The 26,985-nt window shown below is 38.1% G+C and overlaps 2 protein-coding genes across 6 annotated transcripts in view; both read right to left on the bottom strand.

The window, feature by feature from the left end:
• Positions 1 to 864: 864 nt before the first annotated feature.
• On the bottom strand, positions 865 to 7,154 carry EPGN (epithelial mitogen). 5 transcript variants are annotated; one of them, XM_068975486.1, is made up of 5 exons: positions 7,112 to 7,154; positions 6,485 to 6,574; positions 3,808 to 3,928; positions 2,707 to 2,859; positions 865 to 916 (listed from the first exon to the last, which is right to left on the bottom strand). In XM_068975486.1, the coding sequence occupies exons 1-5, from the start codon at positions 7,152 to 7,154 to the stop codon at positions 865 to 867; spliced, it is 459 nt and encodes a 152-aa protein (XP_068831587.1). The 5 variants fall into 5 exon arrangements, with proteins under 5 accessions (XP_068831587.1, XP_068831588.1, XP_068831589.1 ...); XM_068975487.1 differs by having other exon boundaries at positions 2,833 to 2,859; XM_068975488.1 differs by having other exon boundaries at positions 2,833 to 2,859; positions 6,512 to 6,574.
• A 6,875-nt stretch (positions 7,155 to 14,029) lies between these two features.
• MTHFD2L (methylenetetrahydrofolate dehydrogenase (NADP+ dependent) 2 like) overlaps positions 14,030 to 26,985 on the bottom strand; it is a 147,230-nt gene continuing 134,274 nt past the window's right edge. Inside the window, exon 8 of the mRNA XM_068975452.1 lies at positions 14,030 to 14,142. Within this exon, the coding sequence (XP_068831553.1) occupies positions 14,030 to 14,142 (113 nt within the window). The remainder of the gene's footprint in view (positions 14,143 to 26,985) is intronic.

The following is a 26,985-nucleotide window of genomic DNA, read 5'->3' as shown; positions in this document are numbered from 1 at the left end:
CATAGTGAAGAACCCAAGCATGGCCTTGCTTAGGCTGACTGTGTTGTAGGAAAGGGGACCCTTTCCAGGGCCTGAAACTGGGCTCTTGTCTAACACTCGGACATGAATTGTCTGAGGAGACACATGTGCTGACAAAGCAAGAGATTTTATTGGAAAATGGCGCCCAGGCGAAGAGCAGGAGGGTAAGGGAACCCAGGAGAACTGCTCTGTCACATGGCTTGCAGTCTTGGGTTTTATGGTGATAGGATTAGTTTTCAGGTTGTCCTTAGCCAATCACTCTGACTCGGAGTCCTTCCTGGTGGTGCAAGCCTTGTTCAGCCAAGATGGATGCCAGAGAGAAGGATTCTGGGAGGTGGTCGGACAGGTGGGGTTTCCTTTTGACCTTTCCCAAACTCTTCTGGTTGGTGGAGGCAGGCTTATTAGTTCCCTGTTCCTTACCAGGACCTTCTGTCATAAAACAACTCATGCAAATGGTTACTGTGGTGCCTGGCCAGGGTGGGAGGTTTCAATCAGTGTGCTTCCCCTAACAACTGCACAGTTATAATTATTGTCATGAGAATTCACATCTGACGTAGTCAGAAGTGTAAAACTCAATATCCCATAGGGAGAACAAAAACCACACAGAAGCAGCAAACCCAGAGTAGGACTGTGAACTTGACTTCTGTCACTGTAGCTTGTTCCCTTGGCTCCCACGGCGCTTTAACGATGACAGAGTCTAAGGACCAACGTTGAAATTTATTCTCTCATCTCACCATGATCCCAGCTTTCTAGTCAGCTTGGGAAGTTTTGTTGTTTCACTTGAAGATTTCAGTTTTGGGCCCACTGATTTACACCAGTGCCTCATGAAAATTTCTTACAAAGGCTTCACAGTGGTCTTCCTCCGGAACAGATGTAAGGTGATTTCAATTTTAGATACCTAAAACAGAGCATTGGTTTCCATATGAATTTGACTGCTGTTTGTATAGCTTATTGAGAATTATATAAATGCTCTGGTATAACAGTTGCTTTAGGTGTCCCGCCTATACCCCCTTTATCATCCCCATCCCTCAGCAGCCGTGGGTATTAATAAGGCTCATGTGCTCTGTGCTGTGCTTCATCACTCAGTCGTGTCTGACTCTCTGTGACCCTGTGGACTGTTGCCCACCAGGCTCCTCTGTCCATGGGGATTCTCCAGGCAAGAATACTAGAGTGGGTTGCCATGTCCTCCTCCAGGAGATCTTCCCAAGCCAGGGATCGAACCCAGGTCTCCTGAATTGCAGGCGGGTTCTTTACTGTCTGAGCCGCCAGGGAAGCCCAAGAATTCTGGAGTGGGTAGCCTATCCCTTCTCCAGGGGATCTTCCCGACCCAGGAATTGAACCAGGGTCTTCTGCATTGTAGACAGATTCTTTACCAGCTGAGCTTCCAGGGAAGCCCATAATAAGGCTCACAGCACCATCCTTCTTTAGAGGATTGTAGCACCATCCTTCTCTAGAAGACTGTCCTCAGCCAAGAGAGGATTTTGCCTGAAGATTTCTGGGAGATTCCAAGGCCCTGTCCCTTACCCAACAGGATTATTCTGACATCCACACCTGATGACGCTGAGTACTAAAACCAAGCTCCCTCACCTCCTTAGGTTGGGTCAGAGATGCCATTCATGTTCTAGGTCTCCCTGTGGAATCAGGCTGAGGATAGATTTCAGCTAAAGCTACATCTTTGCTTCCTTTCCACTCTGCTCTAGCTTTCCTACTTCATTACAAGTTTCAGCTTTGAGTAGTCCCTTGACCAATCACTCACTCAAGAATCTCTTTCATAGTTCTTCTTCTAGGGAACTTGACTTCAGGCAGCTGTCTTATTTACACTAAAAGGTCTTACTTCCTTTTCTTTGTTTTTCCTTTCTTGATCTCTTATGTAGCTGATTTAACAGATTTTGTATCAATCGATCCACAATTGATATAACAAATTTTACTCTAAGGTGCAGTTATTAAGAAAACATTTTTTTTATGTTGTATAATAACTTTTGGTCATTTTAAAAATGACAACTTAGTTAACAGAGTACAGCAAAAGAAATGTATTTTTACTTTTCTTTAATGTATGTCACGTATTTTTTGACTTTTCCTTATATGTGGATTTTAGGTAAAATTACCAGTGTGGAAAGGCCAGAAATAATAATTAATAATTAATACATGAGTAATTTATACTTAGTGAATCAAATTTGTCTTCTTTAGCTTTTAGCAGTAGGCAGTATCTCCTGAATGTACCCTTAGTTGACGTCTGGGAAGAAAATGGGCCAAGTTTGTTACACACTTTCATTAATTTCATACTTATATTTTGATGTGTCCATTCTACAGATATTTACTGAGCACGTATGGTGTCCCAAACATGGTATTCAGCACTCCATATAGTTGTGCCCAGGACACAGTTAATCTTCACCCTTGTGGACTGACTGTCCTACTCATTCATAACTTGATGTAGGCAGACAGAGATGAGGATGAAGGGAAATTGTAAACTGGAGCTATCCTATTGCAACTGCAGGTAAATCTCCACCTCTTGCCTGGGTTTATGAGAAGAGGCATCAAAACAAACATGCAGGAACTTGCCAGATTTACAGCCATATTTTCACTAGACAATTATATATGTCAATGCTTGGTACCTTCTGGGGCTCAGTAAATGTTTGTCAAATGAATGAGTATCTAGTGACTTCATAATTTGTTTTTTTTTTTTCTTACCTCTTTCTTATGTAGCAGTAAAAAATAACAAGAAAACCACTTAATAGTAATCCAACGCCAATCCCAATTGCGATGTATTTTTCATAAGAATCCACAGCATATGAAGTTAAGGTCAAATGCTCACACCTTTCTCCAGTATAGCCAGTAAAACACCTTTAAAAAAAAAAAAAAGAAAAAATGTATAATGTTAAAACTCATGAAGATAGAAACACATATGACTAATTTCAAAAAATGAAAACAAATAAAAATGATTTAAAGAGGCACATACCAAATGAAAATTGATCTATTAAAGAAGAAGCCATGCATTTTGCACTAATTATCTGATTAAAACCCCATATTAAGGCAGCTTCCCTCATTGGTAGAAAAGAAAGGTAGGACACCCCCATGAGTTGACCTAGAAAACTGTTAACCTACTCTTTCATAAGAGGATGCTGAGTAAATCAATGGTCATAAACAGTATCTCAGTTGATCTAGAACTTTATATTCCTGAAATATTTTTGCCATAGTTTCATTTCATCCTATAATCAACTCATAAAAATCTTAGAAACGTCTTTGCACGTCATTGAAAGCTGGTTTGGGATTCCCTGGTGTCTCAGATGATAAAGAATCTGTCTGCAATGTAGGAGACCCAGGTTCAATCCCTGGTCAGGAAGATTCCCTGGAGAAGGAAATGGCAACCCACTCCAGTATTCTTGCCCAGAGAATCACATGGACAGAGGAGCCTGGTGGGCTATACTCTATGAGGTTGCAAAGAGTTGGACACAACTGAGCAACTAACATTTTCACTTTTCAAAAGTTGTTTTGGATTCAGTAGTTTTGAGGTGTGGCATGAGCTTCTGCATTTCTAACAAGCTCCCAGATTACACAGATGCTGCTAATCTAGGAACCATACTTTTAAGTACTGAGAATTAGGTAGGTTAGAAAAAGACTCCTTAAATATTCAAATACAAAGAGAATTGGTGAATCATACTCAGATCATGTACCTTTTTTTACTGGGTAAGATAAAGGTGTATATAAATGTACCATATGAAACATCATGTGAAAGGAGGCATACATTCTCCTTCTCCTGTCTCTAGGATTTGGGAAGTTCTTTGTAATTACCTGCAGATGGCTTTCTCCAACTCATGGTGGAATGCACAGACACCATTGATGCAGTAACTATGGTGGTCTTCCAGGCAAGGATGTGAGAACTTCAAGGCTATGGGTACTTCTGTGTAGTCAGCTAGAAAAAGGAGATACTGTATTAATGGATGAAGTGGGTCACGCTTTCATAGTAGATTCGTAACACATATACAAAAAGGCCTTTCATTTTAAGAATATTCTTTGAGCGCTGTGCCATTTGAACTATTGATTCATTCCTTTGGCAAGTTATATATACAAAGGTTAGGTTAATATCATCTAGACATATTGATAAATTAGGTGGTGGGGGTGGACTGATTATCATTCTGTTCTTTAGAAATTTCATTATAAGATATAGATACAAGTCTGCCAAAAGGTGGCAGCATTGATTCTAGTCAGTATGGTATCTTAAACAAAGCTTCCCAAATGTATCCTGGATGGTAGTTAATATAGAAGCTTTCATATACCTGAGAAGTAAGCACTTAGGGAGATGTGGATATAGGCTTGTGAGATAATGAATTTGATTTCTCTTCTCTCCCCAGAGGAGTGAGACGAGAATCTGCCCTTGCTCATCTGTGGACCTTAAGTAGCTAATGGAAAGGAAATTGTTTTCCATAACTGATTTCAGAAGAGGTATTTTTATGACCCATATATGAAGCCAGACATAATTTATGGCTCAGGTTTAACATAGCTAAGACAATACCTTTGGATGTTGATTACAAATTTTACTCAATTAAGAGGCATTATGAGATTGTAGGAAAAGCCATGGAGTTGGAATTAGAAAACCTGGGTTTTGATTCCTAGCTCTTAGACTATTCAGATGACCACACTGGTTAAACTTGTGCGGTCAAGTGTCCAGAAGCCTTTTTATGGGATACTTCCCTTTGGGAAGCTGTACTGTGGCAAAATACATATATTTCAGAAAGGTTTATCTTTCATTCCTTGATGTATTAAAGACATATACCTATGCTGTTTTTGGGGTTTATGCAGTGGGAATGACATTTGGGTAAAATGGTATAATTTTAGTGTAGTTTAATATTTGATTCTTAAATTCTTCTCAAGCAGAATTAGTGGCATTTTATTTTTGTCATTGTTGTGAATAAACATCATATGTCCTCAATGTAAAACTTCATTTTGGTTGAGAACGCACATTACCTTAAAATTCATTTTCATTTGGTTAAATGTAGCATAGTAAATCTAATTTCTCACCTTGATCATTAAGGCAGTGAGAACTTCCCATTATAAACTGTACTAGGTTCTTCCTACTTCAAGACTAACTAAGTTCAATTAACCAAGCCTGAATCAGGACTTACTAGAAAATGTGAGAACTGAAAGAAGATATTTTTAAGGAGAGAGTAGTCTAGAGACTCATCTTCCCCCTAAGGACAAGAATATTAATTATAACTTCACAAAAATTTTCCTGAGGTACTGGATTCAGAGTTTTTAGATTAAACAATAAGCAGGAAACTAGAATTCCCCAATCAAGAACACAAAGGAAAACTACTGAAGTGACATATTCAATCCCTTTTCTTTCCAATATTATTGCCTGTAACTTGGAGACTATTGATTTGCAGTTCACTAATAGGGCAGAAAAACAGTGGTGTTGGGCAAACTGTTATGACACAGAGGGAACTGTACTTGTTTAATTTCAACAGTATTATCTTCCCACAAGGATGCTTTCTCTTTGTTTAAAGTCTCGGAGACATGAAGAATTTGGCTAAAAGTTATCCTAAAAGCCACACATTTTGTTTTTCAAATTAATATATGCTCAAAAATTCAAATGGGTAAAATATTTTAAGGAAGTTTTTAAAATATAAAGTTATTGGTGAAATGAAGAATACTTAAGTATTGCTATCTTTCATGTTCACAAACAAAGTATTTGACTTCATCTTCTTTTATTTGCCAGGCTCTGAGAGCAAGATATGGTATTTCTTTTGTTGTAAATCACAAAGCCCATCTTCCCATCAGGGGGTGATATTTGATTTGCCTGAGAATCACAGCCACCTGATACACAGGTCTTGGCAGATAACAAGCTTCCTAAATTCACCTCTAAGAGTTCAAAGAGTTTGGAAACATGCTGATGCTCAACAATGGCCAGAAACTATTTTAATAACAATAATAAAATATGTCATCACCATCAACAACAAAAATTTGGTACAAGTGGTTGGGAAATACAGCGTACACTAAAACAACAAAAAAAACCCCAAAGACAAACTAGAAAAAAGACGTTTCCCAAGATTAGAGAAAGTGGATTAAGGCTTCATCTGCTTGCCAGAATTTTTTTGGCTGCAAGAGCTCATAATCACAGATCAAAATATTGTTACTCATCGAGAATGTCAAAATGGGGACAAATTGCCTTTAGACATGCCTGGGTTATTGGGAACTCAGCAGGAATCAGGCAGAAAGTGTGGCAGGTTTCACATCCAGGACTGTAACTGAAGACAACTTTCTCCCATCTGCTCCACTTCTTCCTTTTAAAAAGATGATTCTCTGCGACATGTTTACCTGCCACTTCCATTTCACAATGACCCGATAAAAGATTGTTTAATAATAAGATATATGTTTAAAAATTTCCAACGTTGCTTTTATCACAATCCAAATTTCGCTCAAACATTTTTTTAAAAAGTCACTTGAAACACAAAAGTGTGAAGAAAAATACCTTCTGTTTTGTTAACTGTCCAGTTACTCTGCTGGGTTGTGACTGGGGGGCTTATAGTCCTGGCTGCCTCTCCAGTCAGTGCTGTCATTGCTGTGTGAAGGAGGGGAAAGGCATCTTTAGCAGGCGAGCCTCCTTCTACGTACAAGCAACAGATCGAAAGTTATTCTGTCTATTCCCACATCTGTTCTATTTTTATTTCATCTACATTTGAGATCCATAACCTACTAAGGGCAGTTTTCTGACAGTTTCTCATGCATATCAATTCCATTCACTACATTACATCTAGAGAAAATAGAAACCCACTAATTGTTAAGAGAAAATGAATACATTTATAAACTCACTCACTCACAAGGATACTATCATATCATAGTTAAAATGTCTCAACTGCTCTTCAGTTGTATAGAACAAACAATATAGAGATCTCAGAAAAAAGCTATCAAAATATATTAAGAGAGGAATGTGTCAAAACATTACATAAGAAACTAAATGAATCCACGGATTCCTTGCTTGGATCTTTGTCATAAAGAACAATTGCTAAAAGCCAACTTCTCACTCATACAGAGAAAGCAAATCCTGTTCACATTTTACAATGACACAACATTAACACAATAAAAAGAAATGACCTACCATTGATCAAGAGATAGACTGATACTGGAACCCCAAAATCCATTTCCTGCACTTGTTAATAGTATCTTGCTCTTATCCTCCTAGACCGATGGGTGGAAGGTTTTTATTGAGCTCTCTCAGAGGCTTTCTTGCATTTATATTTCATGAAGCGTCATCTGGCAGTTCTTAGCAATCAAAAAAATATGTCCTTCTGGCAGCAGCATGAAGCCTTGGGGCGTTCATGCACTTGTTTAGGATACCTGTGTTATCTGGTAGTGTGATCAAGTTTTTCTTTTGAAACACTGGTTTCCTGTTACCTGTGGGCATAATCATGTTTGTAAATGTACTTAAAACAACAGAAAAGAACTGAATTCAGGTAAAGCTCCCTTGGTATGAACAGAGTTGTTCTAGCTCCTAAGCTGCTGGCAATCCATGCAGGATTCCAAGAAAGGGAGTTTTGATATATCCAAACCAGGAAACATCTTAACCTGTTAATAAAAGAAATATCCCTGAAGCTGCAATTATTTACACTACTTTTTAGGACAGATTGGGTTGCACTGTAAATCAAGATATTTTGTTTTTTAGTGGCAGGAGAGAACAATTAAATATGCATAAAAGTAAAGTTTTAATATTCCATTTTAGTTTTTGCTACTTAGCTTTAGTATTTCAAGTTCTGTAAAAATAATTATTTTTAAGAGTATAACATTTACCTTTATGTCATTTTTGCCATTTAATATTTTTCTGAGTAAATGGAATGGCTACCAAGCTCTAGGAACTACAGTCCTTAAAAATGTGCCCCAGTGATTAGGCTAGTAAAGCACCAAAATACTACTAACAACAACAATAATAATATCATCTCCAACAAGATGAAATTAAAATATTTATAGTTGGTACATCTAATGAATAGGAAGTTTTAAGTTTAATATAACATTCACTTTTTTTTTTTTTTTTTTTTGCTATTCATCTACTTGAGGCTTCCCTGGTGGCTCAGATGGTAAAGCATCTGCCTACAATGCAGGAGACCTGGGTTCGATCCCTGGGTCGGGAAGATCCTCTGGAGAAGGAAATGGCAACCCACTCCAGTACTCTTGCCTGGAAAATCCCACAGATAGAAGAGTCTGGTAGGCTACAGACCATGGGGTCGCAATGGACACGACTGAGTGTGTCACCTTACCTTATTCATCTACTTATGATTATTAAAGTATCATTTTTAAGGCCAAAATATGTAATTATTGCTAGTACTTTTTGTGACAATAGGAGCTTCCATAAATTCTCACTTGCCCAATTTATAATAAAATAATTTATAAATATGTTTTGCTGAGGTGTTAAAGTTTTCTTCCAAGACTTTCAATTGCTCATATTTTCTGTACCTTGAAAACTTGTATAATTCGGGATAGGTTGTCATTTGCATCATGTCCACCCAGCAAATTCAGTTTACCAGAAAGGATCCCTTTCACTATTCAAATATAAACTTGGCTTTAGAAATCACACAAGAATGAGCTTGTTGAACTCATTATAACTTGGGCAATCACTTACCACAAGAGTCATCCTTTTAAAGTTAAAGAATATATAGGACTTGGCTTACGTGAATGTGCCTATACAGTTCATATTTCTACTTTTGTGAAGTTTTCTTTTTAACCATTATTAGGACAATTTCTGGATATTATTTTTCCTAAGCAAATAATATTTGAATTATAAGTCATATGATCACCTTCTGTGCCATTGGTGAGAATTTAAGAAGAAATAATTTACAAAGGATTAAATAAACCACAACCAATTGCAGTTTCAGGAGGAAGATGCTAGGAATAAAGTTAAATACCTTTATTCCAAAGACTGGGACATAGTACAACAACATCTTTGTAGTAACTGTTAACTGGTACTTAACCGTGCTTTGCATTTTACAGAAGGTTTTCACACACATCACAAATTTGTCTTCAGTAATCCTGGCTGGCCCCAATATATCCAATGCCTAATATATAGTGTATACTCAATCTATCTTGAGTGAAGAAAGCAATAAACAACAAGTCTTGTTTTAATTCCCATATAATAAATGAAGACTGAAGACTCAAAGGAAATTAAATGACTTGCCAGAGGACACACCCTAGAGTTGGGATTTGAATCTGTGTTCAGGATTCCAGGTCACGCGTCCTTTCCATTTCCCCAGCTGTGTCCTCTGGTAGCAGTCAGTATACTGACCTTAGAGGAATTCACATTATCTCCTAAAATCAAGATATAAGTGAATTACCTTTACCATAAGAATCTAAACATTAAATGAACTGTGGCTTCTGCACATATTTGGACTAAGAGAAGTGGACCGCTGGCTATCTAGACGTTTCTCCACTCTGGTGGACTAAGCCACATAATACATAAACTCATCTACCACCTGAGCCTATGAAAAGAGCTCCAGGTTATCCTTTGCTTCTTTTCCTCTAGGACTCATCCTGATGGATTCCACTTAACACTCTAAGTAGGAAATCACCAATGTTCATGTCTTCAGTCCTCTCATCAGGGAGTCCTTCAGCAATTCTGAAGAATGGGGATGGTGGGTACTGTACAGTGGCCATATGGATATTTGTATTCTTGAGGCATGTTAGAATGAGAAAGAAAGCGAAGAGCTGCAATGCCCGTCTATTTTTTCCTCTGACCATTTTTACTGTCTTTTTAATTTATTCGCCTCTCTCTAGTCGCAAGCAACACTGGAAGTGCCTTCTCTTCCCGCCCCTCGCCCTTAAGTTTATTTTTTCCTTCCCTCTCCCACTTACAGTTTCTTTTCCTTTCTTTCCCTCTCTTCATCTCCTCTTTCCTCTCCTATCCTTCCAATTTTTCTTTCTTTCTTGCTCTTTGACTAAGAGCCACAATTTGTTTTTGGACATTTGGAGGAAATGGTCACCAGCACATTGCTTATCTTTCTCTAATCTGTAATTCTCATGAATTTAGCTGTCATCCATTCACTCATAAACTACGTTATGCCTCTAACTTCCAACACTTGTAAGACGAGTAGACAAATCATACATGGACTCTGACCTCAAGGAACTAGAGTGAGTCAAGGAAAGTACAGACTTAACTACAGCGCTGGGTAGAGATCGAGGACTGCCGTTGAGTGTGTACATAAATGAGTATGAGAGTTCAGAGGTGGAACTTAGTCAAAATCTCACAGCATTTTTCTTGGATGAGTTTCATTTGAAGTGAAATAGCAAGTAGATTTTAGAAATATAATGATAAGAGAAAAGATTCTAGGTGGCAGGGAGGTGGGCACTGAGGGGATAGAGTGATAGAAAAGAGAGTGGGTTCTGGCTCATATCACCCAACAGACCTTTCTTTGAATTTCAGTTCTACCTTTCCTACCCATTTCGCCTTGGCTGAGACTTTTTCATAACCTCATGGGTTGATTTCCTCATATATCAAATGCAAAATGTCAGTAACAACAACCTCAAAAATGCAAAACATTTAGCACATGCTCAGTTAAGGATAGCTATTACTATTGAACAAGATTAGAAGGCTGCAGGGTGTATACAGTAGCCAAAAAGGTTAGGAATTTAGTGGTTAACACACACTCAGTTCAGTTCAGTTCAGTTCAGTTGCTCAGTCGTGTCCGACCCTTTGCAACCCCATGAATCGCAGCACTCCAGGCCTCCCTGTCCATCACCAACTCCCGGAGTTTACCCAAACTCAAGTCCATCGAGCCAGTGATGCCATCCAGCCATCTCATCCTCTGCTGTCCCCTTTTCCTCCTGCCCTCAATCCCTCCCAGCATCAGAGTCTTTTCCAATGAGTCAACTCTTTGCATGAGGTGGCCAAAGTACTGGAGTTTCAGCTTTAGCATCATTACTGTGTCTTAAATTTTCACCACTAGCCATAAATTATTTTCAATCCAGAGTGATATTATGTTAGGACTTTGATTTATGTATTATGTCATCACTGTAAACACAACATGTTTTCAAATCAGCTCCTCTTTACAACTTTCTCATGATAATCAGTGATAACATCCTCCAGGCTTCAACTCCCATGTTCTATCACGAACTAACTAAAGTCTAAATTCTGATTTATCCAGGCTTTTCTAACCCATTTCTGCTATTATCCGGCTATATTTCCACCACTCTGCAACACACGTTTTTCACTTCAGTCTGACTGTTGCCCTTGCTTTCATATGTATTTGCTAAGCTCATTCTCACCTCCATGTCTTCATGTTATTATTCAGTCCTCACTAATCCTCAGGGTCCTTTTTACAGATACTTGTAGGAGAAGGGAACTTCTACAAATCTCTTTCACAAGACAATCATATATCTATCTTTTATAAACCCCAAATAATATCTATAAGTAGAGTTATGATACTGATGAACCAACTTCATTTCCTTTATGTGTTGACAAAGGCTTCCTTCTTGATGAAACTTTAGTTAGGTTCCTCTGAATCCTTTTCTTAACTAGGCATCGAATTAGACTGTTGAGCACAGTTTGAGCAAAGAAATCTGTTAAGTTAGTTTATGGAGAACCCCCCTGCCCTGCTTCTTGTCCTCTTGCCATATCTGATTAAGTTCCTCCTCTCCCACCCTTTATATTGACCTAACTTTAACAAGAATCCTGGTGAGGTCCTGCTGCTGCTGCTGCTAAGTCGCTTCAGTTGTGTCCAACTCTGTGTGACCCCACAGACGGCAGCCCACCAGCCTCCCCCATCCCTGGGATTCTCCAGGCAAGAACACTGGAGTGGGTTGCCATTTCCTTCTCCAATGCATGAAAGTGAAAAGTGAAAGGGAAGTTGCTCAGTCGTGTCTGACTCTTCGCGACCCCATGGACTGTAGCCTACCAGGCTCCTCGGTCCATGAGCTTTTCCAGGCAAACTACCTGGTGAGGTAGTTTAACAAAAATCCTTCCAGCCTTGATATCTAATCAAGTTCTCTTAGTAATTTTCCATCTACTGATCCCCTCACTCTTTTCATTGCCTATAAATCTATTGATGTCTCAGCTATATGTGGAGTTGATTTCAATCTCTTCTATTGTGATAGTCTTGACCCCACTGCAATAGTCATTGTTTGTTTTGGGAATTTGGGGTACTTAAATATTAATGAGGGCCTTTCTGACATGTTTGCTTGGGATCTTTGATTTTAAACTACCGTCAAGGGGCTTCCCTGGTGGCTGAGTGGTAAAGAATCCAGCTGCCAATGCAGGAGACATGGGTTCAGTGCCTGGTCCAAGAAGATCTCACATGTTGTGGAGCAACTAAGCCTGTGCACCACAACTACTGAACCTATCCCGGGAGCTGAAACTACTGAAGCCTGCAGGCCCCAGAACCCGTGCTCTGCAGCAAGAGAAGCCACTGCAATGAGAAGCCCCCACACCGCGACCAAGAGTAGCTCCCACTTGTCGCAACTAGAGAAAAGCCTGTGCAGCAATGAGGATCCAGCACAGCCAAAATTAAATAAACAAAAATTAAAAAAAAAACTACTATCAAGGTTATCAGACCAAGATTAGTGTGGAAGGGGCTACAGAACATTTTCTTTCCTTTTTGAGACATTTGTACATTTCCCCAGCCTGCTGTGAAGAAATAGATAACGAGTATATGAACAAGGAAACGTATAGCTTAGGAAAGAAGAAGACATGTATTTCTTTCCAAACTCATTTTATTATACAGTTGAAATATTATTAATTATAAACATCTAGTCTATTTTCACACAAGTGGTTAAGAGTACACACTAATAAAGACATGCATTGGGTAAGAATCATTATTGGTACATTAAACACACTGGGATTCGGGCATGACAACAATACAGTTATGTGCCTAGGGTAGTCTCAAATAGCCTTCAACTGACAGTCACATGTATTTCCTAATTTAAATTGTGTTAAAAACATGGTATCTACTGTGAGAACCAAATGCCGTAAGAGAAAATAACTGTGGGCAACAAAGCGGTAGGTTTTTAGTTATATCTTAAGGAGTAGCTGTGGCACATTGTGTCATATTTTGCTATTAGATTTCTAGATATGTGGAACATATTATTCAAACATGTTTGTAGGAGAACAAAGCAATTACATGTAAGCCTAACATATTCTTATTGCATTTTTACTATGTCAAGTAGTCATTTACAATTTGAAATAATCAATAGCTTTCCAAGTAGCATGGCATTTTGGGGGTTCCTTGCACATTTTTCTTTCCTCGAATGGAGCATAATTTGTCATTACTATGCCTTGAGGAGTACATGTGGGAAGTACATGAGATCAAAATTTTATGCTTAATATTTTGTCTTTCTTTTAGCAAGTAAGCTCTTTTGCTCTTTTTCAGCATACAATATGGGCTTCCCACGTAGCTCAGTCAGTAAAGCATCTGCCTTCAATGCAGGAGACCTGGGTTCAATTCCTGCATCGGGAAAGTTCCCCTAGAGAAGGAAATGGCAACCCACTTTAGTATTCTTGCCTGGAGAATCCCATGGACAAAGGAACATGATGGCAGGCTACAGTTCATGGGATCACAAGAGTCGGACACAACTTAGCGATATCTTTCAGCATACAATGTAGAATATAAAATATATATAAAATTGAGTATGATTATGGCAAAATCTAAATTACATTTTGCAAAGGAGACTATTTGGCTGACATCATGTTTGTTGAAGACACACTATTTGTGATATTTGTGTCAAAAATATATGCATTTGTTATGAGCCCTTTATTGTTTTAACATTATGAACAAATATTCACAAAACAAGCAATTGTTAACAAAGTGTCATTGCAGTTGTTTTCTTTTTTCCTAAAACTCAAAATCCATTCAAAATATTCCAGTAAATATTAGCAGGAAATGCATAAGATTGTGTGAATCATCTGATCCACAGTGATTCTACCCATGAAAAAATAAATACAATGTAGAAATAGCTTTGTAGTAAAATATAAAGATCTTTGCCTTTTGTCAAATAAATAAGTAGCATGACTTCAGTTTGCTTTATTCTTTCACGTGATCTAGTAAATGATTTTTTTAGCTGCCAAAAGGGTGTTCTTGAGAAGCATCGCCACCGTCATGGGTCCCACGCCTCCGGGAACTGGAGTGATAAAGCTAGCCTTCTTCTTAACAGCTGATGGAGGAAACAGAAAAATTTCTTATTTTTTCTCAGAATTTCATATCTTTAAACATATGGAACTGTTAAAACTGTTAAAACTGAAGCGAATATTTTAAAACTTAAGAGTTTATCTGCACAAGAATGGAGTCAAATCCAGCAGCACCAAACCTGAAGTAGTTGGAAAGCTTTCAGCAACAGGAGCGACTTACAGAGAAAAGGTAGAAACAAAGCAAGAAAACCACTTATTAGTTATAGCTTTAATGCCCAGCTTTATAGCCTAGTTGGCTGTTTGTGATAGGTTGTCCTTAGCTTTCAATTTCATAACCTTGAGGCATTTCCAGACCTAGATTTTGATTTGCTTATGTAGACAGCGGGGGCATTAGAGCCACCTCAGTCCAAGGGTTTCTTTAATTAACAGAATACACTTAATTTTTCTACTTTACACGTATAACTCTAGCATCCTCAAATAATTTTTACAATGAAGCAGACTGTAACACACACACACACACACACACTTCTGTATATGATATTGAATGTATATAAAAAAACACAAGGCCAACACTGTAGCATAAAACTTCACGCAGTTCAGTTAGTGCTACATGATGAAAATTTAACCTATTGTATAGCACAGGGAACTCTGCTCCATATTATGTGGCAGCATGGATGGGATGGGAGTTTGGGGAATAATAGATACATGTAAATGTATGGCTGAGTCCCTTTGCTGTACACCTGAAATTATCAAACATTGTTAGTTGACTATTCTCCAATACAAAATAAAAAGTTTAATAAAAGAAAATCTGTAACCCATGATTGATTCAGTTCAGTTCAGTTGCTCAGTTGTGTCCAAATCTTTGCGACCCCATGGACTGCAGCATGTCAGGCTTCCCTGTCCATCACCAACTCCCAGAGCTTGCTCAAATTTGTGTCTTTCAAGTCGGTGATACCATCCAACCATCTCATCTTTTGTTTTTCCCTTATCCTTTTGCGTTCAGTCTTTCCCAGCATCAGGGTCTTTTCTATGAGTCACTTCTTTGCATCAGGTGGCCAAAGTATTGGAGCTTCAACTTCAGCATCAGTCTTTCCAATGAATATTCAGGATTGATTTCCTTTAGGATTGACTGGTTTGATCTCCTTGCAGTCCAAGGGACTCTCAAGAGTCTTCTCCAACACCACAGTTCAAAGCATCAATTCTTTGGCATTCAGCATTCTTTATGGTCCAACTCTCACTCATGGCAAATAGGTGGGGAAACAATGGAAACAGTGAGAAACTTTATTTTGGGGGGCTCCAAAATCACTGCAGATGGTGACCACCCCCATGAAATTAAAAGACACTTGTTCCTCAGAAGGAAAGCTGTGACCAACCTAGACAGCATATTACAAAGCAGAGACATTACTTTGCCAACAAAGGTCTGTCTAGTCAAAGCTATGGTTTTTCCAGTAGTCATGTATGGATGTGAGAGTTGGACTATAAAGAAAGCTGAGTGCCAAAGAATCGATGCTTTTGAACTGTGGTGTTGGAGAAGACTCTTGAGAGAAACTTGAACTGCAAGGAGATCCAACCAGTCCATCCTAAGGGAAATCAGTCCTGAACATTCATTGGAAGGACTGATGTTGAAGCTGAAACTCCAATACTTTGGCCACCTGATGGGAAGAACCAACTCATTGGAAAAGACTTTGATGTGGGGAAGACTGAAGGTGGGAGGAGAAAGGGACGACAGAGGATGAGATGGTTGGATATTTGAGCAAGCTCTGGGAGATAGTAAAGGATAGGGAAGCCTGGTGTATGGCAGTTGATGGTGTCACAAAGAGTTGGACACGACTGAACGACTGAACTGAACTGAGCTCACATCCATACATTACTACTTTGACTAGACGGTGGACCTTTGTTAGTAAAGTAATGTCTCTGCTTTAATATGCTGTCTAGGTTTGTCATAGCTTTTCTTCCAAGGAGCAAGCATCTTTTAATTTCATGGCTTCAGTCACCATCTGCAGTGATCTTGGAGCCCAAGAAAATAAAGTCTCTCACTGTTTCCATTGTTTCCCCATCTATGTGCCATGAAGTGATGGGACTGGATCTTCATTTTTTGAATGGTGAGTTTTAAGCCAGCTTTTTCTCTCTTCTCTTTCACTTTCCTCAAGAGGCTCTTTAGTTCTTTGCTTTCTGCCATAAGAGTGGTGTCCTCTGCATATCTGAGGTTATTGACATTTCTCCCCGCAATCTTTATTCCAGCCTGAGTTTCATTCAGTCCAGCATTTCGCATGATGTACTCTGCATATAAACTAAGTAAACAGGGAGACAACATACAGCCTCGATATACTCCTTTCCCAATTTGGAACCGGTCCGTTGTTCCATGTCCAGTTCTAACTGTTGTGTCTTTACCTGCATACAGATTTCTCAGGAGGCAGGTAAGATGGTCTAGTATTCCCATCTCTTGAAGGATTTTCCACAGTTTTTTGTGATCCACACAGTCAAAGGCTTTGGTGTAATCAATAAAGCAGAAGTAAATGTTTTTCTGGAATTCTCTTGCTATTTCTATGATTCAACAAATGTTGGCAATTTGATCTCTGGTTCCTCTGCCTTTTCTAAATCCAGCTTGAACATCTGGAAGTTCTTGGTTCACGTACTGGTGAAGCCTGGCTTGGAAAATTTTGAGCATTACTTTGCTAGCATGTGAGATGAGTGCAATTGTGTGGTAGTTTGAACATTCTTTGGCATTGCCTTTCTTTGGGATTGGAATGAAAACTGATCTTTTCCAGTGATTGACTCAATTATGTGTAATTCCAGTTAACTATTTCTAAAATACATGATATTAGTCTCTAAAGGGAAGACAGGATACAAACAGTTTAGCACCATCCATTAAATTAAAATAGTCTTGCCAGGCTTCTCTGTCCATGGAATTCTCCAGGCAAGTATACTGTAGTGGTTAATCATTCCCTCCTCCAGGGGATCTTCCTGAATTAGGGATTGAATCCTGGTCTCCTGAATTACAGGCAGATTCTTTACTGTATGAGCCATCAGGAATGCCTTGTTATAACAACAGCATCATGTATATATGGATAATACATTCCAGTGCAAGTCTAATAAAAACATTAAAGTTATTAAAATTAACTGAGCAAATACACATAGTCCTGTTCTAAGGTATGAATAAAGATTTCTTCTTCAGTGAATATACTCAAAGAAAATGACAGAGAATTTTTAGCAAGTTTTAGTTAAGAATGTTCCCACACCCACAATATTACAGGTGAATGGCTTCATGAATTGACCTACTGGTTCAGTGTTTCACCGTGTGAATAAGAAAAATTAAGTTTTCCCAGGTAACTCTTTTAATACAAAGTTAGCATACTGAATACTTTAATGCATACTCTGACCTCATTAATCACATGCTATTTAGATTTATTGCCTTTTAAAGTTTACTCTTAGATGCTTCTACAAACATGAAATCAGTAGATGTTTTCGAAATCTTAATTAAGCGTTACTTTTGTACAATTTACATTGCCTTTTTGAAATATGGTTTGTAAAATTTGCTTTTATCTTAAGTGTATTTAGTTTAGTTTAGTTCAGTCGCTCAGTCATGTCCGACTCTGCGACCCCATGAATCGCAGCACGCCAGGCCTCCCTGTCCATCACCATCTCCCGGAGTTCACTCAGACTCACGTCCATCGAGTCCGTGATGCCATCCAGCTGTCTCATCCTCTGTCGTCCCCTTCTCCTCCTGCCCCCAATCCCTCCCAGCATCAGAGTCTTTTCCAATGAGTCAACTCTTTGCATGAGGTGGCCAAAGTACTGGAGCTTCAGCTTTAGCATCATACCTTCCAAAGAACACCCAGGGCTGATCTCCTTTAGAATGGACTGATTGGATCTCCTTGCAGTCCAAGGGACTCTCAAGAGTCTTCTCTAGCACCACAGTTCAAAAGCATCAATGGGCTCCACCTGGGCCTTTTAATCATTAGAAAAGCAAAGGAGTAATATTCTTTTACTTGAAGAAAAGTCCAGATAAGCTTGAAGACATCACACACCAAAAAAGCCCGCTAGTGTATATCATGAATCGTCTCATGGTATATAACAAAGAAAGGATAAGAGTATTATGATTTGGAAGATAATATTTTGTTTTTCCAAAATGTGCCTCTATATAGGAAGCATGTCCTTTCCTGGCTGTAATTCAATCCAATGTACTCTATTCTGCAGAAACACTAGGCTGTGTCAACATCCAATTCACAAATCAATATGAATTCTTGGTCCTTACTTCCTTTGCTCTTGTTATTCCTTCCACCTGGAATATACTGCTGCCTTATCCAAATAAACAACTCCTTTTATTTTATTTATTATTCTTTTAAAGCCAATAAAATGTTACCTGTTCATAATTTTTCTCAAAAATTCTTCCCCTTCAATATTAAATTAAAAGTGTTGCCATCTATGTTTCCAGTCACTTTTTACCAAACTCTGTTGAATGAAATTAAGCACAGTGTGCTATTCCTTTAATGAGACACTGGCCCCTAGAAGGCAGAAACTGTCTTTGGGGTGATTATTGTCTTTTTTAATCTTAGAACTTCTCCATGCACAGGTGAGGCATTCAGTAAGTTATGAAAGCATAAAGTAAGTAGTTGTTGAAATTTAAAATCTAAAATCAATTTGCAGGAATGTGACCATGTTTTTGACTGGATATAGACAGCATAAAAACAATTTAGTTCAAGTTAATTTACTGAAATTCTCAAGCTACATAAGTAGCTGGTGGGTGACAAACTGCATTTTTCACTTTCAAAAAAGCTAACTTGATGGCATGAACAGTGCCTTCCAGGACCTTTTCTATAGGATTAGAGAAAAATGTCTTTAAAAATTGCATCAGATCTCTAGAAGAAATGTATTGTACTGCTATTATTTATACTGATAGCATGTAAAATCATATATTTGTAAAGCACTGACTTTGAAATATTAATAGATAAAAATAGAATACTACTGCATAATATGGTACATTAAGAATCAAGATCAAAGTAAATATTCAATGGAAAACATTAAAAAACTATTTCATAGTTAAAAGATAGAAGCAGACAAAATTGGGAATCCATTCTGGGTATGCAATCTTTTTTTATATAATTTGGTTTTCAACTTTGAAAAGTGAAGTGGCTTGAAATTATTTTTATATGGAAAAATAGTAATAACCATAGGCAGTATCCATTGAATACTTACTACTTGCCAAGAATTGTAGACACATCATTTTAATAATTGACATTTAATTATCATTTCAATAGCTGAAGAAAGTGTGGCTCACTGAACTTAAAATGACTTATCATTCTCCAATATGGTAGAGACATTATTCACAGTCAGGCTTGAATCATTTTGTCCCATAATTCCACCTCATCCTAATGCAACTGTATTACCATGACATGAACAAGTGGAAGGAGAAGGAAATGGCAACCCACTCCAGTGTTCTTGCCTGGAGAATCCCAGGGACAGGGGAGCCTGGTAAGAGGTCGTCTATGGGGTCGCACAGAGTCGGACATGACTGAAGCGACTTAGCAGCAGTAGCAGAAGAACAAGTGGAAAAGCTCCAAGAAAGGCTTATGTGCCCCAAATGAACTCAGTTTTCTCAAAGGGTTAAGAGGATATTAAGAAAAAAGAAACAAAAAGGGGAAAGTTCTAATATTGTAATTTACCTCCAATTTTACTATGAGTACTCAGAGTTCATCATCTTTGAATTATGTCAGCACTTAAATTTCAGCTGGCTTAGCAGTCTGAGTTGCTTTCTTTCTTGGGTGAAATTCAGATCAGATAAACCACTCGTCTGTTCAGGTGTTATGACCCTCCTCTTTGAAATTATGTTTTTCACAACACGCTTACTATTGCATTCTTTTGCTAAAAAAGTGAGGCTTGAGGTGGAGGAATAGGGAATGAGAATGAGCTGTCACATGAAATAATACTTGCCTGAAATGTGTGGCCCTATGTCTGCTCTCTTGCACACTTTACTATGCAAACCAACATATATCTATCCTGTCCTATTACTTCATAGAATCAAGACTATGTGATGGGTAATGGGACTTCACCTGTCCTGGGTGAGGACTTCTCTGGACTTCCATGAGCATTTAGTTGTATCAACAGAGCCTTGTAAATTATCACTAGGCAGAATTTAGTGACATCACTGTGAACACATCTGGTTTTATTCAAATACTTATTTCAGATATTTTTATCTTTGACATAACTAGTCAGGTATGAAAATGGAATTTGTACAGAGTCATGAGAGGCAGACTGTGTTGAATTTGATTTAAAAAATATAAGATCTCTGTTGCTTTTGACTGGATTTTAATTAGGATCTATGTCTGAGAAAGAACTGCTAAGTTTTGCTGCTGCTGGCTAATGTTAATGTATTCTTTTTCTATTTACATAAGGACCAGGGTATGGAAGCAAGTGATTTCTCAAGAAATATGAGGAATTATCACTGGCAAATGCCAATGAGTACAGATGCCAGTGCTTAAAAGAAATTCTCTTAGTCTAATTACTTTGCATAACTATTTCAAGGCTGTCCTAAGTAACATGTTTGTGAAAAGAGTTAAGTTCAATACCTCTCTAATGCTCTGAAAAGCATTTTCCCCAATCATGTTTGAGAAAGAGTAAGTTAACAAGCATTACATCACCAGAATAACTTCTCATTGACTGGTTTTTCCCTGAGGGCAAACAGGGTTTGCACCTGTTTGCAGAAGATGATGCTATTAAAGATTAATCCTATTATGTGTGAGAAAAAGTGTTCTATATGCTCCATTGAAAAGAATGACAGAAGAATTTTAAGGCAATAATTTCATTCATAAACTTATTTACTGTGAGGGAGTATGTTTGTATTTTAAGGAAAATACTAAAATTCTGTACATATAGGAATCAGGAATTAGATCTTGATTGACATTGATGCTTTCATGAGAGACTTATGAACAGATATCACAAAACCATGATTAGATTAAATTTCATAAAGTCAACATGATTTTAGAGTTACTGAAACTGACAATGGAGGCAAGTAAAATAATCCTCAAATCCTGTTACTTGTATGGAACTTACTTTAGGGAATGAGATTTAGATGGAAATGACTTGATGATTTTAAAGCAGTTTCCTAAAAGTAAGAATATTTTGAGGAAAGGTGACAATCGTCATGATAATTTATCTGAATGACTTCTTTCTAAACTGTTGACTCTGCAAAATATATTCTATAATTTCCTTAAAAATAATGCCTATCAGCAAAATTCAGACATTAGAGAGTGTGTGTTCAGTTGTTTAGAAATAAAAGAGCAAAGAGCTCACAGATTAAAATCAGTCATTCTGGACACAGGATTTGCCTTTGTACATACCATTTCTGCACTTCTCCATCCAATGAATATTTATTCTTCCTTTTCAGATCTGGCTAAATGCTACTTCCTTTTTCTTTTTTTTTTTTTATTTAATCGCCAGTCTATGTCTGACGCAGGATACAGCATGCTTGGGGCTGGTGCATGGGGATGACCCACAGAGATGTTATGGGGAGGGAGGTGGGAGGGGGTTTCATGTTTGGGAACACATGTAAGAATTAAAGATTTTAAATGCTACTTCCTTTGTGGTGCTTATTAACTCCCCAGCTACACTAACTATTCATTTATTGATCCATGAAATTTACTAGCATGATTTTCAATTAGTCATCATAGAGTATGTTGGAATCTCCTGAGAACTGTAGTCAAATTAGATATGCCTCCTCCCACCTTATGATTCCAGAACGCACCACTGAGGATCACTGCTGAAATGAGAGATGTTTCTAATGAGGGTAGGGAATATTATACATATAAACATATGTGGAGGAGATTTAAATGTGGTTAAAATCCACTGCTTCAATGAAGGTTATTTCATGTGGTGGCCTCCGACTTTCCAGTCAAGTCCCAGCCACCCCCAGTGTAACACCTGAATGCCTCATTGGTCAAAGCAAGCCACATGGTCAAGCTCAAATTTAAAGGCTTAGAATAGGAAGAATCACCAAGTCACATTGCCAAGAGGATACGTATAGGCAAGAAGATACGTATAGTCATTTTTTTTAATCTACTGTAATAAGTGTCTTGGATTTCAGTCTCTACCTTATTAGCCATATAACCTGCTGCCAGATTTATTCTTTAAAACATAGATTAGATCATTTCAGCTTATAAATATCTGTTGAATTTTGACTGTCTTTAGCCACCCAGCTAGCTCAGTGGTAGACTGCCTTTAGAAAATATAAATTCTTTGTCATGTCAGCTAGGATCTTTTACGATCCAGCCCTACATCCTTGTCTTGCAGTATGTCCAAACCATTGCATATTTTCTGAACTCCATTATTCACTGTTCCAACACATGCTCAAAACTCCCCAGAGAGATTTACCAAAAAAGTTTCTTGAGAAAGACAGCCACTGTTACTATCGCTTGGAACTTATAGTCTAGTTGGGAGATTTATATTATAAATATAATTACCTACATAATAATTGAGCTAAGGCTATGATATGTTCTACAAACAAAATGCTTACTGCACTGTGACTGTGTTGGGAGGACCTAACTGAGGTTGAGCATATGAATATCTCTGCCAAGTCCAGAAATCAGAGGATGAATCAACTTTTCCAGGTGAAATGGAGAGATAGGGAATAAACAGTGTCCTTGATTGGGGAACGATATTTGTGATAAGGTAGAAATAAGACTTCCCCCAGGCAGAAAATGGCATGAATTCTTGGAAACACTGCAAGAATGTCAGTGGGGCTGACATGTAGAAGTGAAGGGAAGAGTTTCAGGAGATGACACGGAGGAGTCTAGCTCATACAGCATAGCAGATAATGATACAAATTTGGGGCATTAACCTAAGAACACTGGTTAAGCATTTTATTTTTGTTTATTGACGTATAGTTGATTTACAATGTGTTAATCACTGCTGTACAGTGATACATTTACATATACTCTTTTTTACATAGTCTTTTCCATTATGGATTATCATAGGATGTTGTACGTAGCTCTCTGTGCTATACAGTAAAACCTTGTTGTTTATAACGTATTTTTAAAACTTTGAAAAAAATATTCTGATGCAGGATAACTCAAATGGGGAAAACTGCCTATTCTGTATATATTTTTTCTAAATATGAGCTTATCATCTGGGCCAGAGAAGTGAGAACACCAAAGAAGCAACATAAAGGTAAACTTGCTTAGGTGGGAATAAATTCTGGTTCTTGTGAGAGCACTTCAAAGAGGAACAGAAATCAAACTGGGGTCAGAGAATATTTGTAAAGTGACAGAAAAGCTTTAAGATTTTATGAATGTCTGAGGGAGTAAGAAAGAAGGAAAGTATACAATGCAAATACCGGGAATAATAAAAGCAAAGGAACTTTGGACCTGACAATGAAGCCGATGCAATGGAGGAGCTCAAAAAAGTGCATTATGACTGAAGCACATGGTGCAAGCAGAGAACAGACAGAGAAGAGGCTAGGAAGGTGGTCATGGGCTGCATGACCACGAAGTGAAGGGTCAGGACACTTGAGTTGGGTGATAACAGCTGTCGTTACTGTGTTCAAGATGAATAAGCTTTTGAAAAAATATCTTTTGCGAATAAACCTAGTGATTTATGTATTTAAGAATAACCAGCTTTTCAAAATGAGAAATTGGAGAGAAAAATGTATGGTGGTTTAGTCACTAAGTCGTGTCTGACTCTTGCGACCCCATGGATGGTAGCCTGCCAGGCTCCTCTGTCCATGACATTTTCCAGGCAAGAATACTGGAGTGGATTGCCATTTCCTTCTCCAGGGGATCTTCACCCAGGGATTGAGCCCCAGTCTCCAGCACTGCAGGCAGATTCTGTATACTGCTAAATAATTTTCAGAAGAAAATTAGAATAAAGGAGAAATCCAAGTTTTATTTTCATAAAGTTTTCGGTTCTTGAATGCTATTCAATTATTTTTCAAGAAATCCCTTTTCAGCATGAAATATCTATCTAATCTACTATGCTTCCTTTTCTCCAATATGTAGATATCTACTCTTTATCATGTGACTGATTTCAAATTTCTAAAGGGAAGAATTAACACAGGTTTGGCTTGACATAATTTCCATCATTTCTTACTTGAAGTCAACCATCTTTCAGTTTGAAGGTAAGAAGAATAGGTATGGTGCAGGAGTTATTCATGTTTAAAATTTGAGGTAATGGAGGGATGATGAAAGAAACCAGGTGTACAGATTAGGTGTGAGCCTTAAAAAAAAAACCAGGGGTGACACATGGTCATAAGGTGTGGAAATATTGCTAACAAAGGATACTTATAGCAACATATGGGATTAAAATACTTTTTAACAGTTAAAGTAAGAATAAAGGAAGAAGTGTGTGATCCTTAACCTTTTGGCGCCAGCAACCCATGCTTCATGACAGGATATCTCTGGCTTGAGTGTTGTGTGTCATTATTTCCTCTGGAAACTTTACTTTCCAAGGTTTTCAGGATCTGAGTTTAATAATCCAGACTCTCATCTTAAACACTTTGTTAGGAAGACTCACTAATTTTTAAGCAGATAGTGAATTTCTATTGCTCTATGATGTGTGTGCTCATTCACTCAGTTGTGTCCGACTCTTTGTGACTCTTTGCTCGCCAGGCTCCCCTGTGCATGGGACTTTCCAGGTAAGACTACTGGAGAGGGTTGCCATTTCTTACTCCAGGGGATCTTCCCAACTCAGGAATATCAAATCCACATCTCTTGTGTCTCCTGCATTGGCAGGCAGATTCTTTATCACTGAGCCACCTAGGAAGCACCATAGTATGTGACATACTGACTCCAAAGTTGCCAAATAATGGAATTTACATATATACCTAAATAGAATTAATTTTGCTAATACAGTTTGGAAATTGTATATTCTAGTTAAGTCAAAGAATGTATTTGTGCTTTGCAAATCTATTCTTGGGTAGAAGAGAAAGAATTGATATGTTAAATTCCCACAGTACTGTTTTATTTCCATTTGTATTTTGTCCATTTCTCTGTCTCTTGCAAAGAAGTACTCTATGGCCCATATTAGATTTCCAGTAATGTTACAACTAATTTTTAAAACCAACTCCCTTCCCTAAAAGGAAAAGGAATGATTCTTTATTTGTGGCAACCAGCAGCAGAAGGAAAACTCCTCGTTCCCTTCATGTGAATTTCTGTCTCCTCCTATACATGCGTAATTGTCCAAATTAAATGCTTAGAGATTTTCCCTTGCTTCTAAATGCAGACCATTTAGAAGCATGACCTCCCAAACACATCCGCTGTAATGAAGGGAAGACAAGCTTCAGGAAAATGAAGTAGGTAAATAACAACCAGAAAAACCTGACTTGCATGAGACTGGAGAAATAGTATGACTCAGGAGATAATATGGGCAACACTCCACTTTCTCATATGGTTGATATAAAAAATGAGAGCATGATGAGCCAGAGAGAGAGAGTAAAGGGCTCCTTGACAAGTGAATGGCTTGCCACTGGATTCTTGTGAGGCAACAGGGAATCAGGTGCCCCAGAGACAATTTACTATGCTTTTTCTTGCATTTGCCTAGCTGTCTGACTCCTGGGGTTTCTATATTACTATATATATATATATTATAATACTCATTATTATGGCACCCAGTGGAATATTAATGGAATGGGCAGGATTAATACCCTACTAGGGACAAGAATATGAGACTTTGGTTATATTTTTATAAGTTTTTTCTTACAAAGACTTCCCTCAACCATTTAACTTAAACTGGGTAAGGTGGCTAAATCTTTTCTTTCTTCTTTTTTTTTTTGCTTTATCTGCTTTATTCATTATGTTAAATCAAATCTATATTCACACCAATATTCTTGCCTGGAGAATTCCATGGACAAGGAGCCTGGTGGGCTGTAGTCCATGGCATCACAAAGAGTCAAACACAGCGGACTGACTCGAGAGATGCCAAGAGAAATACAGATGTAAATTTCTAAAACTACCACTCACAACTCAGAAGGCCTTCAATGGAGTCAAATAACAAATTAATCACCTGATCGAAATTTGAAATTGTTTTCAACAAACTGTGAACCACCAGAGGAACCTCCTCTCTGACCATGAATAGTGTCAGCCATCATTGCTAGTTTCCATTTTGGTGAGCAGGAGTAAGGATCTCTGCTAGGATATTTCTAGTACTCCGTCAACATGACTAAAATATCTTCCTTTCATGACTTCCTTTATAAAAAAAATATCATTTATTCTTGTCATTCTCTCCAATCCTTTTTCTTCCCTCCCCAGTCCTTTTTCCTCAAGCCTCTGAACATTTGTACAGCAGAGTGGCAAATCTGTAAACCTAGATAGGCTGTTTGGAGTATCCTCAAAAATCACTGGCACTGTCTTGATCCCAGTAGTCTGCCATAATCAACCTGAGACACTAGGGCATAAAGTTTCCTTCCTATAGATATTTTTATTTTAAAAAGACCCTGAGAAACAACTTAAAAAAAAAACTCACCCTTAAGTTTAAAAGAAGAAGGACTTCAGAGGCATCGCGTACTTCTGTTTTGGTAGACAACCTTTCAATTTAACTCTGCTCCATATGTGTGTGTGCTCAGTCATGTCTTTGTGACCCCATGGACTGTAACCCCACCAGGCTCCTCTGTCCACGGAATTTTCCAGGCAAGAATGCTGGAGTGGATTGCCATTTCTTACTCCAGGGGATCTTCCCTACCCAGAGATGGAACCCTAGTCTCTTGTGTTTGCTGCATTGGCAGGCTGATTCTTTACCACTGTTGCCACCTGGAAAGTCCAACTCTTCTCCACATAGGTAAAGAATTCAATGTCGAATATGTTCTACTAAAATGAATGTCTCTAAAGGTTGACCTGATTTCAAAGACCTAGACTTTAAGCCTCTTGCCCATGTTGGCAAGATGG

The sequence above is a fragment of the Capricornis sumatraensis genome, chromosome 7 (genome assembly GCF_032405125.1).
Source record: "Capricornis sumatraensis isolate serow.1 chromosome 7, serow.2, whole genome shotgun sequence".
NCBI lineage: Eukaryota > Metazoa > Chordata > Mammalia > Artiodactyla > Bovidae > Capricornis > Capricornis sumatraensis.
This window is presented reverse-complemented; position numbering and strand designations above follow the sequence as displayed.

Bases quoted from the DNA above. Each gene is read 5' to 3' on its own strand.
- EPGN (XM_068975486.1), bottom strand. From the start codon at position 7,154: ATGGATTTTGGGGTTCCAGTATCAGTCTATCTCTTGATCAATG. The intron at 6,575-7,111 runs GTAGGTCATTTC...TCCTTCACACAG, and splicing joins AGTCTATCTCTTGATCAATG to CAATGACAGCACTGACTGGA. The intron at 917-2,706 runs GTAAGAAAAAAA...GCTCTGTTTTAG, and splicing joins TACTGCTACATAAGAAAGAG to GTATCTAAAATTGAAATCAC.